General features: G+C 41.7%; 1 protein-coding gene across 1 annotated transcript in view; it reads right to left on the bottom strand.

Annotated features, from left to right (window-relative positions):
- The window catches only part of PKHD1 (PKHD1 ciliary IPT domain containing fibrocystin/polyductin), a gene marked incomplete at both ends in the record, with an annotated part of 196628 nt that extends 190325 nt beyond the window's left edge, over positions 1-6303 (bottom strand). Inside the window, 3 exons of the mRNA XM_081342989.1 lie at positions 2133-2172; positions 2547-2611; positions 5822-6303. Of these exons, the coding sequence (XP_081199115.1) occupies positions 2133-2172; positions 2547-2611; positions 5822-6303 (587 nt within the window). The remainder of the gene's footprint in view (positions 1-2132; positions 2173-2546; positions 2612-5821) is intronic.
- Positions 6304-18869: the final 12566 nt, after the last annotated feature.

Genomic DNA, 18869 nt, shown 5'->3' with positions numbered 1-18869 from the left:
GAGAATCTTTGTTGAAGTTAAAAATCACCAGCACCAATTATATGTTGATAGTTTGTGAAATTTCAGGATAACAATTATGAAGTGCTCTTTCAGGAGTGTTCTTAGTGGAACCATCAAAGTTAAAAGATAGCCTTTTTGGTCTAGTGGTTAAGGCACCAGACTAGAAACCAGGGATCCATGAGTTTGAGTCCTGCCTTAGACATGAAAAATGGCTGAGTGACTTTGGGTCAGTCATTCTTTGGGTCAATCACTTTTGTTGTGGGGAAAATAGGAGGAGAAAATAATACTATGTAGATATGCTCGCTACCTTGAGTTGTTTAGAACAATAACAAAGGGAGAATATTAAATAAATAAATAAGTAAAGAAATAAATAAATTTCAGCAGAACAATGACATCAATTCTCTTTACTGTCAAAGAACTGAACTATTCTTCACTGTAATAGTGCTCAAATTCCATGTCAGTTCTGAAGTTGCTATTAACATAATCACTACCTCACATGATTCATTTGAGTAATATAAATTGGTGCAATCCAACTCCTGAGCCTCAAAAAAAGCTGTCATTGTAGAATAAGTGTTTCTTACAACATAATAATCATCAATTGTAATTTTTCCAGCACGTTCCGTATTTGTCTCATTTTTTAAAAAAGAAAAAAAATCTGAGTTTATTTGCATACTTTATTTTAAGTACTCAGGCTTCCAAGTAGATATTTTTTTTTCTCAGTAACAATTTCCCAACATCTTGCACTCTTGGAAGCTTGGTAAGTAGTAGATATGTAAAGAGAAAACATTTAATTTTTGAATATGGATCTGAACTAAAGAAAATTAAATATAATACTAAAATTTGATTTAAAAAAATAAAATACCTAGCCCAACTGTGTTAACATTAGCAAAAATAAAAAAAGTAATTCCAATTCAACCACCTATTTGGTTTGGCTTCTGCTCACCACACCCTGCCCCCCCTCATCTCTGTCCCTCCGACTCTGGAAATAAAGAATTCAAAAATTAAGCTACTATACCCATATACAAGCAATTCATGCCTTATCACCATATTTGAGCCCAAAATGTCCATTGCTAAGCAAGACAGTTATGAGTTTTGCCTCATTTTGCAACCTTCCTTGCCACAGTTGTTAAAAGAATCATTGCAGTTAATTTAGCAACATGGTTATTAAGTGAATCTGGCTTCCTCATTGATTTTGTTTGTCAGAAGGGGATCACAATGCAACTGTCATAAATATATGCCAGTTGCCAAGAGTCCAAATTTTATACGATCTGAAGAGAAACCAAGAGTATCCAAGAGTCCAAATTTTGATCACATGTCCATGGGGATGCTGCAACGGTCATAAGTGTGAAAAACAGTCATAAGTCACTTTTTTCAGTGCCATTGTAACTTTGAGTGGCCACTAAATGAATGGTTGTTAGTTGAGGACTACCTGTGGTAGCAAGCACTGATTTAAAAATTAAAGAAGAAAAGGTAAGGTTGCTACTCATCAGAAAAGCTCAGAGCCTGGGAAAAATATTACTGAGCAGATGAGCATTTAAATCTTCTCTTCTCTTCTCCAAAATAAAAAAAGGCAGAAGACTGCGGGATACTAAATACATAAATAAATTTATTACCTTTTGCCAATGTATGTGCTAAATCTACTTAAATACTTGCAAAAAAAATCTGGCTGAAGTGTTATCTTATGTCCATGTATTTCAAGTTGGTAGCTTATCTTGAAAGTTATAAAAATGATCTCTTCTGCTGGACTTCAAAAATTTAACAACTGCAGGTCTACAAGAGAGATTGCGCTTGCTCTTAAGTTATTACTTATTTTTAAATGAAGTTATTTCTACACTGTTCATTTCACTGATGTGTAAACATTACTGTCTCTTGCTTGAAACCAGATGGAGATAAGAAGGTTTCATGAATGCAGGGCATGCCTAACATATGTGATACTTGGAGCAGATAATTTTTTGACATTCGTCTCTCTGTCATTGATACCCCATGTTGCCTGTTGCCAAACATCTAATCAGCAACAGTGACCTAACCCCACACCTCCAGAGAGCCTCTTTACTATCTCCAATTTGTCAAACAATGGAAGAAATTGTTAAAATTATAACATTAAGCAAATGAAGGAACTTTTTTTTACTTACTTTCCCTTGTTATACACTGAAAAGCTAACATTGTGTGACCCTGCAAGAAAAGAAAGCACATTTTCAGCGTAAGATGCTGAATGTAAATTTATGAATGCTGTATTGTAGAGGGGGGGTTCGTTTTTCATCAGTATAATAAACTATTTTCAGAATTCTGAGCACAACTTTCACTTTGACCTTTTTTTCCCTAGGAAAATGATATTTCTGGTCGCCTTTCACAAGGCTTTCATTTACTGTTTTATACTAGCTACTTATGGTTTATCACACTGGCTAGGAATGTCCACTGGAAATAAAGATAACAGGAAGGGTCAGAAAGGAAAACTAGTTGATTCCTTGCAGAAGAAGACCAACACATACATTTTTATAATACTGAATAAAAACAAAGTAGTATATTATTTTCTCATTTTTACTAACCAATATAGTTGCCTTCCACTCGACATGCTACAGTTCCCAGGCCATTATCTAAATGAATAGGATAACTGTAAACAAAGCAAAAAAAAATATTACTGAAAACATTAAAATGTCTTGTTCAAACTAAGAGAGATCAAGTTTCTTCCTTACAAAGACTTCTAAAAAGGTAATGATACATCAATTGCAGGATATCGCATACAGGAGTTCATTGAACACAAAATAATTGAAATAATGTTAAATGCTTTAAAAGTTTTTGATACTAGATTAGGACATACTACATGAACTATTGTAATTTGCAAACTGTTATATTTTCGGTTCTTTAGGCATTAAGCGAGACGAGGTGTTGAAACAGCAAACAAGTTTATTAACTCAGAACAGAAGCAAGCTAATAGCTGCTGTGCAGCTATTTATACAGTTGGACTCTAGGTGGTGACCAATAGGTTTAAAGTAGCAGTTTCCCAACCCAAACCTCATTATCAGCCTGGAGACAGCAAGTCTGGCTCAGTACAGCAACCGTTACATAACACAGACAAAAGTAGGTCAGACATTAACAAGTGATTTTACACAGAAAAATGGCCAATACATTACACCCCTTCCCCCTAGATAGCACAAACTTTGAATTGTCTGACGTAATCTTTCAGATAATTAGGTGGCTTTCTTGACCGTTCAAAACATCTAGGGGTTCCAAGGATCTGTCGGTCTACCTGCTTGCCTGCCAGGCTGGGTAGAACAGGGCTCTGAGGTTCAGTGGAGTTGGAGTGACTTGAGTCCCTTTGGCTGGCCAGTCCCGGTTGGGCCAAACCAAAGTCCAATTGTGCAGCGAAGTCAGCAGGGCTGCTACTCAGTGCCATTTGTCTGTCCAGATCAGGGGATACAGTCTGTGAGTCAGGAGGGGATTCTTCTACAGCCATTTCCCCATCACTATGTGCAAGAGTTCTCTCAATGTGTAGAAACTTCTCTATTGGACTGCTGACATACAGATTCCGTGTGCTGCCCTCTTGGAAGTCCTGAGCCAGTGACTGATCTGCTAGCCACTGACACAGCTGATCAATGTGCCGGCGAATGACTTGCCCATCTTCCAGGACCACCTTGTAGGAAAGTGGTCCTGACACCTTAACAACCTTTGCTGCCACCCCTTGCCCATAATTCTGGGTCCAAACCCGGTCATCCACTTGAAAACTTTTTGGCATCTTTGGCCATGCATTGTCTGAAGCAACTCTGTTGGGGTGCAGCCTGTCCAGTTTGGTGATCAAACGCCTGCCCCAACAAAGCTAGGCAGGGCTCTTGCCCATGGCAGTGCAGGGTGTTGTGTGCTGGCAGAGTAGAAAATCGGCTAGTTTGTGGTGCCAATCCCATGTGACAATTCTTTTCAGGGATTCCTTGGTTGTGTGGACCATGAGTTCCGTTTGCCCATTCGTGGCGTGCCTTATGAGATTTGCCCTGAGAAAGGCCTGGAATTCTGAAGCGTTGAACTGAGCCCCATTGTCTGAGACTAAGACATCAGGGAGTCCATGTGTTGCAAATATTTTGCACAGCACCTAGATGGTCCTAGCAGTAGTCATAGTGGAAGTTGGAACAACCTCTAACCATTTAGAGTGGCTGTTGACCACTATTAAAAACAGCTGTTCCTGAAAGGGCCTGGCAAAGTCGATGTGGATTCTTGACCACAGTGTGTAAGTGTCCTCCCATTGGTGGATAGGGGCCTGTGGCATCTCCGGCCTGGATTATTGCCATGTGAAGCAACCATGTACTTGGGCCTTAATAGCTTTATCTATCCCTGGCCACCAGAGGTAGCTCCTCACCAGTGCCTTCATCCAAACTATTCCCGGATGGCCTTCATGCAGAGACTCAAGAACTCTGGGCCTTAATGAGCTGGGAACTATGACTTTACTTCCCCACAGAATGCACCCTTTATGAGCTGAAAGCTCATCTTTCCTCATGAAGAAACTTTGAAATTCTGGCCCTGGACATTTGTCTACCCATCCAGTGTGAACCCAAGTAAGCATGCAGCTCAGTGTTCTGTCTGCTGCTGTCTCAGCAGCTACAGTATGTCTCCAGCATGGAGTCATGACTCTGGCAAATCCTGTATGGCTAGGATACATGCAGCCGGAGCCAGATCTGGCTCCACGTGTGGCAGGGGCAATCTGCTAAGGCTGTCTGCATGGCCCATTTCTTTGCCCAGTTTGTGAAACAGCCTGTAGCTGTAGGCCGAAAGGAATATAGACCACCTCAGCATTCTAGGAGACAGAATCTGAGGTGTCTGCCTGTTTGTAGTGAACAACCCTAGGAGTGGCTTGTGATCTGTAAAGACCATGAAATGGTGGCCATACAAATAGTCATGGGACTTTTTAACCCCGACCACAATGGCCAATGTGTCAATCTGTGCGTAATTGCGCTCTGCAGATGACAGGGTCCTCAAATAATAAGTGATGGGAGACTGTTTCTCATCAGTCAACAAATGGCTCAACACAGCCCCAACCCCATATGGGGATGCATCACACATGATGCAAACTGGCAGTTTTTCATTAAAATGAGTGAGCACCGAGTTCGAGGATAACAGTGATTTGACTGCCTGGAAACTTCTTTTGTGGACATTGGTCCACTGCCTCTGAGCGTTTTTGTCTAAGAGCCGGTGTAACAGCTCTGCCACTGCGGCCTTATGTGGGAGGATTGCATTGTAAAAATTAAGAAGGCCCAAGAAGGCTTGAAGCTCCCCTTTGGACCTAGGGCTTGGTGCCTGCTGAATCGCTTTCAGCTTTGAATCTGCAGGATGAATGCCGTCAGCATCAATGCAGAACCCAAGGAACTCAGTTGACTGTACCCCAATCTTGCACTTTTCTTTTTTTAATTTAAGTCCCACTGTACAGAACCACTGAAGGACAGCGCTAAGCCATTCAGCCAGAACTTCTGTAGACTCCCCGGCAATGAGTACATCATCGAAATAGGAGCAGACCCCCGGAATGCCCTTGAGCGTGTGCTCCATGACTCCCTGGAAAATCCATAGGGCTACACTCACCCCAAACTGTAGGCGCTTGACCTTGATGGGTAACAATGGTTTGGGAGGCTGCCATGGCTTCATCCATCAGGAGCTGTTGGTAGGCCTGTGCCAAATCTAATTTGGTGAACATGAGGCCACCTTGCAATGATGCAAAATATGGCTGACAACTGGCACTGGGTACGCGTGCTGTTGAAGTGCCCGGTTAATGGTGCACTTATAGTCACCACATATGCGTACTTCTCCGATGGCCTTAAGTGGCATTATTATGGGGGTCTCCCACTCCCCATTGTCTACAGGCTGCAAAAACCCCTGACTGACCAGCTTGTCCAGCTTTGTGTCAATTTTGGGTTTTAAAGCAAAAGGCACTTGACGAGGCTTGACCCGTATTGGCGTTACCAGGGGATCAAGCTTGAAGGCTATTGGAGGACCCTTGTACTCTCCTAGGCTTGAATTGAAAACATCCACGAACTCTTGGCAGACTGAAGACCAGTTTGCCATCTGTGTTCGGTGAATGCCAGTTACTTGGATGCCCAATGCATCAAACCAATTGAGCCCTATAAGGCTCGTGCATTGGCCTTCCACCACTACAACATCTAGTGGGCCTGCAAACCCCTTGAAATTCACCAAAAGTGTGGCTTCGCCATTGACCAGCATGCGGGACTTTTGGAAGTCTGTGAGCAAAATGTTAGATGGTCGAAGTTTGACCCATCTGTTGCTTTGGTTGCATATGTGCTGGAAGGTTCTTATGGAGATGATAGACATGGCTGAGCCTGTGTCCAGTTCTATTTTGCATGGAACTCCCTGAAGCTTGACCTGAAGTCGAAGCTTCTGTTTAAGTCGGCAGTGGGCACCAGTGCAGAGCATGCTCCTTCAGCAGGAGCAGAACCCTAATCAGTGTTGCCCGGGGTCCCGGTACCTCTCCTGAATGTGTCTTCCTGCTGATGGTCCTTCTGGTGACCTTGGCAGATGGCGGCAATGTGGCCTGGTTTGCCACACGCCTGGCACATTGCTGTTCGGAAATGGCATTCTGTGCATTGATGGTGGCCTCTGCAGCCCATACATCTAAGGAATGGAACTGCCTTGTCAGCTGGCTGCAGTCCCTTCTCCTCGTGCCTCTGTAGCTTGTTGACCTCGTGGTCAGAATTGGTGTCTTTCATCCATTTGGCGTCCTCATGGTGGACGGCTTTGGTGCTTGAAGTGCTTTTGGAGGGCCGCAGTGCTTTAACGGCCCCTCCGGCAGCTTCATCCGTCATGACCTTCTTCAAGGCTTCTTGTAGTGAGAGAGTGTCCTTGGTGAACAGTTTTTGTTGGAGTTCTCGGTTCCAGAGTCCACAGACTAAGCAGTCTCTTAGTCTCTCCTCATATCCACAAAATTGCAGAGTCAGGATGCTTGACAAAGAGCGATGATAAATTTGGTGGCCATCTCGCTGGGCTGTTGCTCCCGCTGCTCAAAAGCGTGCCTCCATGTTATGACGGCTAATTTAGGATCAAAGTGGTCTCGAAGCTTCTTCTTCAAGTCTGCGTAGGTTACGGACTCAAGCAGTGTTGGTGTGACCAGGTTCTCTGCAATGTTGAAGGTGGCTGGGCTGCACATGCAGAGAAGGGTCATGGCCTTCAGCCCATCTTCGCTGACCTGGTTGGCGTGGAGGTAATTCTCGATGCGGGAAATGTAGGATGCCCATCTCTCTGAGTGTGTGACATCGAACTCTTCAAGTTTCCCCACTTTTGCCACGGTCAGTTGCTTGCATTTCTTGTTGCTTGTGTTGCCTTGTGCTGCTGGCTTCTCTGTAAGCCCTAGGACAGATCCTTAGGGCGGGGTGGTCTCCACCATGACTTGCTTGGCAGACTGATGGGGGGATCGTAGTTCCTGCCAGGCTCTGTGCTGGCCTCACCCCCTAGTGACTTCAGACTCTTACAATAAAGCAGCACATCCCACCTTCATCGCTAGTGTTATATTTTTGGTTCTTTAGGCATTAAGCAAGACAAGGTGTTGAAACAGCAAACAAGTTTATTAACCCAGAACAGAAGCAAGCTAATAGCTGCTGCACAGCTATTTATACTGTTGGCCTCTAGGCGGTGACCAATAGGTTTAAAGTAGCAGTTTCCCACCCCAAAGCTCATTATCAGCCTGGAGACAGCAAGTTTGGCTCAGTACAGCAACCGTTACATAACACAGACAAAAGTAGGTCAGACATTAACAAGTGATTTTACACAGAAAAATGGCCAATACATTACACAAACCATAAATGTAATGATATTTTTTCTTTGCTAAAAGAGAGAATGGATGCATTCAGGACTGTATATCCATGCTTAGATGAACATAAGGTATCCATTCTTTATAAGAAAATAGCTTCAGCTCCTTGAACATTTTTCTTGCCAGTTCAGAATCTATAATGTAATTCATGAGATACAGCATAGACTAGAACTGATCGCAATACTCAGCATGTGATTGTACCATAGATTTGTATCAAACCATTCTGATATTGCATATGTGAAAAAGGCAAGGGGGATAATTAGTTAATTAATTATGTTAGTAAGGATCACCTTCTGGTGACTACAGGGACAACTGTTTGCCATCTTAACCTATCTCTAGGTTTCCCATTCCAAGGACATTTTTTTTCTGATTCCATTCATCCATGCTATCTGTTCCCATCTACTTCCCAATATCAGGCAGAGCCCAAGAATTGTTGCTTTCTCATCATTGCCTGGAGGGAGTAGCTAGTCTATATTTGGCCCAGACTGTTTCTTTTTCTTGCAGAGTAATTTTTCTTAGTAACCACTTCCAAGTTCATGATTTGACGTTATCTTCTTTCATTTGTTGTTTTTCACTTGCCCAGAAAAGTTACCGGTAAGCAAAGTTAAGTGAACAGCTGTTGATAACAAAATCAAAAAGTTCTGGATAATGAATTTAAACAAAAACCTTTCCACATAATACACCAAGCTTAGACAAAGTAAGAGAAAAGGAACAAATTAAAATGCCCTGGGACTTTAGAATTCAAACAGACAGGTACCTAACACCTCACACCTAATTATTAATAATAAGACAAAAGAAGTCTGGATAGCGGACATGGCATTACCTAGAGCAGGGGTGTCAAACTCAATTTCATTGAGGGCCGCATCAGCATTGCGGTTGCCCTCAAGGGGCCGGGTGGGTATGGCCAGGGTGGGCGTGGCCTACTTGGTGGTTGTGGCTAGAGTGCGTATGACCTACTGGGTGGGCGTGGCCAGCTCTACATCGTTCGCATCAAGGGTGCCTATTGGGGGCCTGGGCAGGAGTGGGACAGATCTGAGGGTCTCTGGCAGAAGGAGGGTCTCTGGGCCAGGGCCAAGGCAGTGGGGGCCGTTCCCTCACTGTTTCCAGGATGGCTTTGTGGGCCACATGAAACCACTTCACGGGCCACATCCGGCCCCCAGGCCTTGTGTTTGACATGTCTGACCTAGAGACAGCAGAATAAAAGAGAAAGAACTGGAGAAAATCACCAAATACAAAGACCTGAAAATAGAAGAATGGCTGTGGCAAAAGAAAGCAAAGGTAGTACCAATAGTCAAAAATGCCTTGGGTGCAATCCCAAAACAACTGGAGCACCACTTGAACAACTGTTGACATTGACAAAATCACCATCAGTCAATTGCAAAAGGCAATTTTATTTGGAATAGCTTTCATCTTGTGACAGTACTTATAACACTATCCAACAACATCTGCCTATCCGAGATCCTTGGAAAGGCATCACTAGGTGGATAAAAATGACAAATCCATTCTAAACATGGCTAACTATGCAATCAATCATATTATAATAATAATAGGTATTTTAAAAAAATAACAACATTTCTCAAATCTTCCCACAGAGCATTCAATGGTAATGATTCTGGGAAATGAGGGAAAGCCCAGCTCAACAAATTTTTGGGATGGGCTTTGCCTGCCTTCACTTCTCCCACTCAGAGATCTCATCTGAAATAATTTAGATGTCTAAGTGGAAATCTGAATCACTTGAGATCCCTGGGAGTTGAAAATTTTATTAGGAAAAGATACAAAGGGCAGTAGGTGGGACCTTCAAAAGCTTGTTAGAGCCCAGCTGAGACTGTAAAGAGCTTGTCCACATTGTGCTTTCTGGATGTATAAATTGTGACTTGTTTTCAAAAAAACATTTTAACAACTGAAATGAAAAATGATTGGATTTAATAATAATAATAAACCTTTATTGTCAAAGTACAACATGTGTACATTGAGATTAGCTGAGCCTCCCCCCGTGCTCTCTCCCCCCAACACACAGTGATAACAAACCCTCCATCCTACCACACCATGTGAACCAACTACACCACACACCGGCCTCCCAAGTCAATTCTGCATAAATTCACAGAGATTATGTCCCATTTAAAAGCCTAACAGCCCACGGATAAAAGCTATTTTTCAGCCTGTTGGTACGGCTGGCTATATTCCTATATAGGATGGTAGGAGAGTAAAGAGATACCGTCCAGGGTGCGAGTCATCCCTGAGAATTTTCCTCACTCTTCCAAGGCAACGAGCCCTGGCGATGTCATCCAGTGGTGTCAGGGGACAGCCCACAATGTCTTGTGCTGTGCTCACTACCCTCTGTAATACTTTCCTGTCCGCGGCTGTCAGACCAGCATACCAAACCACAATACCATAAGAGAGGACGCTCTCTATAGTAGACCAGTAAAAGGGTGTCATTAGCCGTTGTTCTACCCTGTTCTTCCGCAAGACCCTAAGAAAGTGAAGCCTCTGTTGGGCCTTTCTAGCCACATGGTTTGTGTTAACTTTCCAGGTCAGATCTTCACAGAGGTAGACTCCCAGAAATTTAAAGGAGGAAACTATCTCTACACAGTCCTCCCCGATGTAAAGTGGGGCAGGTTCCTCCTTTTTTCTCCGGAAGTCTAACACCATCTCTTTCGTCTTGCCAATGTTTAGGTGCAAGTTGTTGTTACTACACCATATGGATAGTTTTTGTACCTCCACCCTATATGCTGTCTCATCCCCACCTGTAATAAGACCCACCACAATTGTATCATCTGCGAACTTGATTATCGCAGTGGATGGGTCAGATGATACACAATCATAAGTGTATAAAGAGTACAGGTAGGGGCTAAGCACACAGCCCTGTGGCGTGCCGGTGCAAAGCTTCAGGGGAGTGGATAAAGCAGACCCGACCTTCACTGTTTGTAACCGATCCCTAAGAAAGTCTTGAATCCAATTGCAGATGGCGGGGGGGAATTTCAAGTCAGTCAGCTTCTCGATGAGAATGCTCGGCAAAATTGTGTTGAAAGCCGAGCTGTAGTCAACAAAAAGCATCCTGACATAACTTCCAGGTCTCTCGAGATGACTTGCTACAGAGTGTAAAGCAGTAGCTATGGCATCGTCTGTTGACCTATTTCCCCTGTAGGCAAATTGGTGTTTATCAAAGTCCAGTGGGAGGCATGTCCTAAGATGTTGGAGAACCAATCTTTCAAAGCATTTCATGACTACAGACGTTAATGCAATAGGTCTGTAGTCATTCAGGCACTCAACTGCAGTTTTCTTGGGGACTGGGACAATGGTAGCTGCTTTCAAGCACGATGGTACACATGCCATTTGCAAGGAGATGTTAAAAATCCTTGTCAGGACCCCTGCTAATTGATCGGCACAGTTCCTGACCACTATCCCCAGCACCCCATCTGGGCCTGCGGCTTTGCTGGGATTCATAGCCTTCAATACAGCTCTCACTTGGTGTTCACACAGGGTGAGTGGCTGAGAGTCAGAAGGCCGGCCAGCAAAGACTACGGGGTCTGGTCTTTTCACCTCGTAGTGGGTGAAGAAGATATTCAGCTCCTCAGCCAACGAGGCATTGGTGTTCGCCATGCTCCTTGTGCTGCCCTTATAGTTGGTTAAGTGCTGCAGTCCCTGCCATACTTGCCTCAGATCGTTATTCGCTAAGTGGTTCTCCACCTTTTGTTTGTATTGTTGTTTTGCCATCCTAATGCCTCTTCTGAGATTTGCCCTGGCCTCTCTGTATGCATCCCTGTCCCCTGCCTTAAAGGCAGAATCCCGGGCTCTCAGGAGTGTTCGTATCTCTGCAGTCATCCAGGGTTTACAGTTCCCGTAAACTCTAATGCACTTATCCGTTGTTACACTATCAGTGCATGTTCTAATATAAGAGAGTATGGCATTGTATATGAATTTAGATCTTGTTCTTCAAATACACTCCAGTCAGTGGTTTCAAAGCAGTCCTGCAACTGACTGAGAGCACCCACTGGCCAGGTTCTGACCCTTTTTGTGACTGCCTGAGTCCTTTTCCTGAGAGGAACATACTTTGGGCACAACAGGAGTGAAAGATGGTCAGATGTACCCAGGTGGGGAAGAGGGAAAGCTCTGTATGCCTGTTTCAGATTGGAATACACATAGTCCAAAGTGTTCTTCCCTCTGGTGGAAACTTGCACATACTGTACAAACTTAGGGAGAACTGTCTTCAGACAAGCTTGATTGAAGTCCCCAGCCACGACAAAAGCACCCTCTGGGTGAGTTTGCTGCTGCCTGGTGATGACGTCATACAGCTTAGAAAGTGCCATGTTGACATTGGCATCAGGTGGAACATAAACAGCTATAATAATTACCACAGTAATTTCTCTAGGCAGATAGAAAGGCCTACATATAACAGTCATCAGTTCCACATCTGGGGAGCATTACGTCTATACCAATCTGCTGTTAACACACCATTCACAGTGTATATACACACACAGTCCTCCTCCTTTACCCTTCCCGGAGCGTTTATCTCTGTCAGAGCGGTGAAAACTCGGCTTATCAACTCCACAGCTTCATTCGGTATCTCTGAATGTAGCCAGGTCTCCGTGACAACTATCACACAACATTCATGGAGAAGCCAGCTAACTGCAGCTGTAATTTGTCAATTTTATGGACGAGGGATCTGGCATTGCTCAGAAAAAGACTCGGCAATGTTGGTCTAAAAGGCTGCCTTCGAAGTCGAGTCAGAATTCCAGCCCTGCAGCCACATTTTTGCTTTCGCTCCTTTCTCTTTCGCTTACATCGTCTCCTCCCCAGCCCGAAGACAATCCATGGAGATCCTGGAGGCCTCGCTATGCAGTTCGGTATGTTATGTGACTGCTGAAAATTACTAGTAATTTCAGATTGCCTTGCAAGCCTGATGTTTACACCTTCTGTCTTGACTATTGCAATGAGGCTCTTGGAAAATATCCAGAAGCTCCAATTGATTCAAAATGCAGCAGCTTGCAGGGTTTTGTGCAGGCCCAGGTGTGCATATGTGTTACCCCTCCTGCAGGACCTGCATTGGCTACCAATTTGTTTCTGGGTAAAATTTAAGGAGCTGGTTGTCACCTTTAAAGCCTTATATAGCTTGGGACCAGGTTATCTGAAGGATAATCTCTCCCCAATTATATTCAAATCAGGGAGGCAGTGAATGTTGTGAGTCCCTTCTTCTAAGGAGGTTCATCTGGGGGACCCAGAAGGCCTTCTCTATGGTGGCTCCCTCCCTCTGGAACATCATCCCTGCAGAGATTAGACTGCTTCTCCCCATACACACACACACTCTTTTGCAAGGCCCTGAATCCCTGGTTTTGCCAATGGACCTGGGGGAACTCAGAGTAGGATGGAGGCCATGAAGTGGCTTGTCTGAGTAATTGCTGTCACCAGGGAGGGCAGGGGAGGGCTATTGTTTTTATAGTTATATATTTAGTTTTCTATTTTTAGTAAACAGTCACTGACAGTCAGTGGGCAGCCATATAAATGTTAGATAGATAGATAGATAGATAGATAGATAGATAGATAGATAGATAGATAGATAGATAGATAGATAGATAGATAGATAGATAGATAGATAGATAGATAGATAGATAGATAGATAGATAGATAGCTTCATTGATTTCCTGGTTCCAAACAAAGGTCTTTTCATGAATTAACAGCAGGAGAGGTTTGAAAACAGACTCAACCATAGGTCTCATTGTCTCTGAATCCCCACACGATGACATCTCGCTGACCAATACTGTAATTGTCAGAAGCGATTTCACAACTTGAGATTGTTTCCATCACCATCTTAAATCTAGAAATTAACTTTCATTAATACTTAGCAATCCAGGTCAGTACAGAAGATGGCCTCAGTAAATGCCAGGGGACTTATTTTCAAGTGAATGAATGCAACCTGAAGCCTTTAAGGCACTTCTAAAACTCATTTATATTGATCCAAACAGCCTGCACCAATATAAGACCTGCCTGGTAAACTTCTAAACTTTAAAGAATATAGTGTAAAAGAAATGATGATTTATAACTTACGTGCTACGTGTCTGCTCACTGGCAAGAGAACAAATAGTTATCCACCCATCATTTTCTGCCTCAAGGATTACAGGCCTAATGGTGAAGAGGCATAGTTAGTCAAGCCAGGGGGGGTTGGGAAATAACATATTCTCATATATTTTCCTTCTTCTCCTCTCCCCTCTAAAAATACCCTAATGAAGGTACTATCAATGGGAAAACCACACCTCCACCAACACTGGCATGGCAAGCCACATGATGTAAACAGGGAGCTAACCCCATACTCACCAAGACTGATGATGCTACTAGTTGGGAAATGAAATGACTGCAACCATACAGCCAAGCCCAGAGAGCACCAAGGGCTCCACAGTTAAATCCTGAGCTATAGATGTTTTTTTTCTATTAGAAGTTAATTACGTCTTTCCTTTTGTCTTAAATTCGGGCACATCTCTCTCCCCTTATTGCTTCACAAAATATAACAAGAAGCTTACAAGAAAGTGAAATGCCCTTCATTTACTATCTTCCACCAGCACTCTAGGAACAAATTGAATATTATGTCCAAAACATTATGTCAGTCAGCAAACAGTGAAATCACTTGCTTATCAGCCATTTGTTTGAATCCCATTCAGGCAATTGTGTGATCTAAACAGATTAGCAAAATATTCTTCCTGAATCCTTTTTGCACAGCCACATGTCGCCGTCAAGAGGCCACATCTGCTCTATTCAGCTTCAAATATATAGGAACACAGATGGCGGAACAATATATATCCATTTATATCACTTCAATATCCTTATTAATTGCATTTCCAAAATATAGGAAAATACTACTGTACATTGTAACTCAGAGAAACATTTAACACAGGTTTACCCATCAATAAAGTCCACGCTGAAATTATAAGTTTCATAATCTTGGGCCAGAATCCGACCATAAATTTGTATTACATTTCCTATTGGGAAAATAAAAAGTAGAAATTAGAATGTGTTGCTTCAAAACAGGGGGTTGGACTAGAAGACCTCCAAGGTCCCTTCCAACATCATCATCATCATCATCATCATCATCATCATCATCATCATCATCATCATCATCATCATTATTATTATTATTATTATTATTATTATTATTATTATTATTATTATTATTATTATTATTATATCTATATGAAAAATGAGAAAGGGGAGTAATGCATTGATTTGTGTGGCACAAATTCAAACCAATAAAAATGTCCTTTGTAAGAAATACAACTCAGAATAAAACATGTTTTCATTGTGTTTTTTTAAAAAAGTCTCATTCATATATACAGTTGACATAAATGAACTTTGAAGTATCCCATTCCTCCTATTTGACATTCCCCCTTTATTGGGTTATGATATGCTTCTTTCACCTTTAAATCTTACATACATGCTATCAGATACAGCACTGCTTTCTTCAGCTGAAAGTGGCACACATGACACACACTTTCTGGGGAAACCTGTTGGTCTTTCCCTACATCTGCAAGTTAATTCTGGAAAGCCTTCCACTGGAGATTAGATTTGCCCCTAAGTAAAGTATCTTTTAAGAGCTGATAAAAATTGTGTTGTTCAAGATAGTTTGATGGGTGGGTGCTGTTTTGAAGTTTGTATATTTACCTCCAGTTGTTTTAAGACTACATTTATTGTGGTATATTCATACTATGTGCAGAATTCTTCCAGAGGTTCCTGAGTCCTGGTGCTCAAGTGTCCACAGAGCCAAGATAAGAAAGGCAAACAATGGCACACATGTGTTGATGTCCTCATGCAAATGCCACAATTTATATTTCTTGTATCAGACGTTGGTGATGTACAGGCTTACTTACTTACTTAACTTACAACCACAGTTGGGACCAGAATTTCCATTGCTAAGCAAGGTGGTTGTGAACTGAATCACACCCAATTTCACAATCATTTTTGCCATGGCTAAGGAAAGCATTGCAATTGTTAAGGGAATCATGTGGTCATGAAGTGAATCTGGCTTCTCCCATTGATTTTGCTTGGGAAGATCACAAAAGATGATCACATGACCCTGGGATGTTGCAACCAACATGCAAGTTGCCAAGCAGCCATATTTTGATTATATGACCATGGGGATCCTGTGATGGTCATAAGTGCAAAGACCAATCATAAGTCATGTTTTTTCAGTGCCTCTGAATAGTTGCTAAATGGTTGCTTGTAAGTCAAGGACCACCTGTATGTTAGTAACTTGGTATAGGGTTTCCTGCTTGAGCAGGCGGTTGGACTAGAAGACCTCCAAGGTCCCTTCCAACTCTGTTATCCTATTCTTATTATATTCTAACTTACACAATCATATAATTATTGCACACAAGTTGCTTATACATGCTGTTCTCTTTGTGGCTTCATGGACATATCCATGTAGATTTCATGTCAATAGTAAAGGTGTGAGTTGTCACTGCTACCTTCTGGGATGCTTTGTGAACTTTCCTCTTTGTGGGGGGAATTCTCATCCAAATGCCAACTGAGATGGGTTTTTTCCAAGATCAGTTTTCCTAGATACTGCCAGTTTGAAAGATTTGTAAATTTCTCCTCTTGAATTTAAATCAGAATGTAAATTAGTTACTTTTGAATTCATTAAAATGAATTAAAATGTCTTTGGATAGCCGGCCATTTCTTTTGCTTGCTTTAAAACCTCCACTGTATTCTCTCACAAAACATTTTGTGAGATATCATTATGAAGGAATATAATTAAATCATTGTAGAGTGTAAAATGTACCTGCATCTTTCAGGAAAACTATGGATACACAGGTTCCAGCAAGGTCTTCCACCTCCTGATCTTCACTCCTACTTTTCCAGCAATATTAGATGCTTATTTTGTCTTTTAGAGCCTGGCCTAAAAGCAACACTCGGAGCTTTTGACAATTTAGCAACTCCTGCATAACTCCTGGTGAGTTCCCCTCACCTTTCTTCACAGGCTGAAGACCTGAAGTCAAGGGTCGTTGCTTGCCAATAGCTTATTAGGATGGTGTTTATATTAGTATTTCAGTTTTAAAGTCATTTCTTTACCTGGGACTCCATATGGGGGGTTCACTTGAAACACCACAGGTGTCTCTGCAATAGAGAACTATTAAGACAAGAATATATTATACATCTGATCATTCGAATGCTTCATTCAGTTTCAATGGGCTCCTGGCCACTAAATTGAGCACCTTCATTTCAATAAAATTAATTTACGGTAACAAAGCAATGGGCTCTTAGCTCTCTGCAGCAAAATATTGGGAATATTGATACTTTCTGTTCATTATTTATTTATTTATTTATTTTATTTATTTTAATTCCATTTATATCCCGCCCTTCTCCGAAGACTCAGGGCGGCTTACAAGCTTACAAGCTTATTTGTTCTGTCACTAAGCACTTGCAAACTTACAGGCAAACTTGCAGTGCCATCTAGCATGATACTGTCCACTTTTCTGAATGGTTATGTATTTTTGCTCATAAATAATATCTTTATGTTAGAGAAAAATGCCAAAATATGCAAAAAAATAGTCCTGATTTTAAAAAGCAGCAAGATGAAAATAAATAATAATAATAGTAAATCAAATAATAGTAAATCAAATGTAATGCACTTAACTTTGGAGAAATTATATGGGTCCACCCACTCTTAGCTACATAACATAGTTTTCAAGATTGGGCAATGAATATAGTATATTAAAGAATATACCAACACAATCCCACCAGGCTCAAGGTTGACTCAGCCTTCCATCCTTCCGAGGTAGGTAAAATGAGGACCCAGATTGTTGGGGGCAATTAAGCTGACTTTGTAATAATGCCGCTTGGGGGGGGTGTGTGAAAGCCCTAATAAGCAGGCATATACATAGAATGAAGGCTACTGCTAAGCTTGTAAGCCGCCCTGAGTCTTCGGAGAAGGGCGGGATATAAATGGAATTAAAATAAAAAATAAAATAAATAAAATCCCCATTTGGAGACTTTTCAGACTCAAATTTTCTTAAGCTTGATTTCTGGGGAGCCTATATAAATTTTGGTGAACTTCCATGAGGGCCATCATCCTTTACAGAACATGTATGTCTGGATAAGAAGGAGGTAAGAATACTCCTCTCATCGTACTGATTATCAGAAAATGGATATCAGTCTCGCAAAACACTTTTTGGACATGTTTGATACTATCAGGAAAAAAAATCAACCAAATTGAACACTTTATAGAAATTGATCATAGCCAGATGCTGTCTGCATCACCACAACTATTAGAGAAAGAATATTTTTTTTCATGTCCATAGGTCCCAGGTTCCCAAAACAAAAAGCAGCAATTTATGTTTTATTTACTTGGTTTATGTTTATCTGCATTTCTCCAAGAGTTGTCACAATTTTTGTAAGCCAGCTGAACTGGAGAACAGGATCTTACCTTTAATATGCAAACTATTAAAAGTTGGCTTTGTCATGCACAATCAAAATTAGGTTGTATTTTTAGAGGATGCTAAAAGTTCTAATTTATAGAATGTTTTGCATTTGCATTTTGCTTTTGTTTATCATTTAAACCACACATATGTTGATACAGTTCCATTATCCAGTTACAGTGATAGAAAACCCAAGATGGTTTCTCTTTCAGAACTCTGCCCCAAGCATAGGAAAAGAGGTACAACTTAACTTAGCAAAATGATATTCCATGAGATCATATAGCAAAATTAATCTTGCCTATTTCAATTCTTCTTGGAATAAAAATAATAGTAGCATCCAACATTGCATTAGCAGCTCTTCTGTCACTGGGTCTATTCACTGGAGTCTCACTACTTAAGCTACTTTATGATGTACCTGGAATGTACAGTTCTCTTCATATAATTCATCTAGGTTGCTGATACTCTGTCCATTCAAACTCAGCAAGAGATGGTAAAGTCCTTCCCGTGGAGAAGATCTTTGAGCAAAATAGTGGAAACAGAGGAAAACTCAATGTTAATAAGAGAGACAATGAGCTTCTCATTTTGCATTACTACTAAAGCTAGACATGAGGAGGCTGTAGTTTCCTCTGGCTGATTTTGCCTACAAAATGTTTTCACCCTCAACATTCTGTAGT

The sequence above is a fragment of the Vipera berus genome (genome assembly GCF_964194415.1).
Source record: "Vipera berus genome assembly, chromosome: 1".
NCBI lineage: Eukaryota > Metazoa > Chordata > Lepidosauria > Squamata > Viperidae > Vipera > Vipera berus.
The sequence above is the reverse complement of the archived record's forward strand: the minus strand, read 5'-3'. Positions and strand labels throughout refer to the sequence as shown.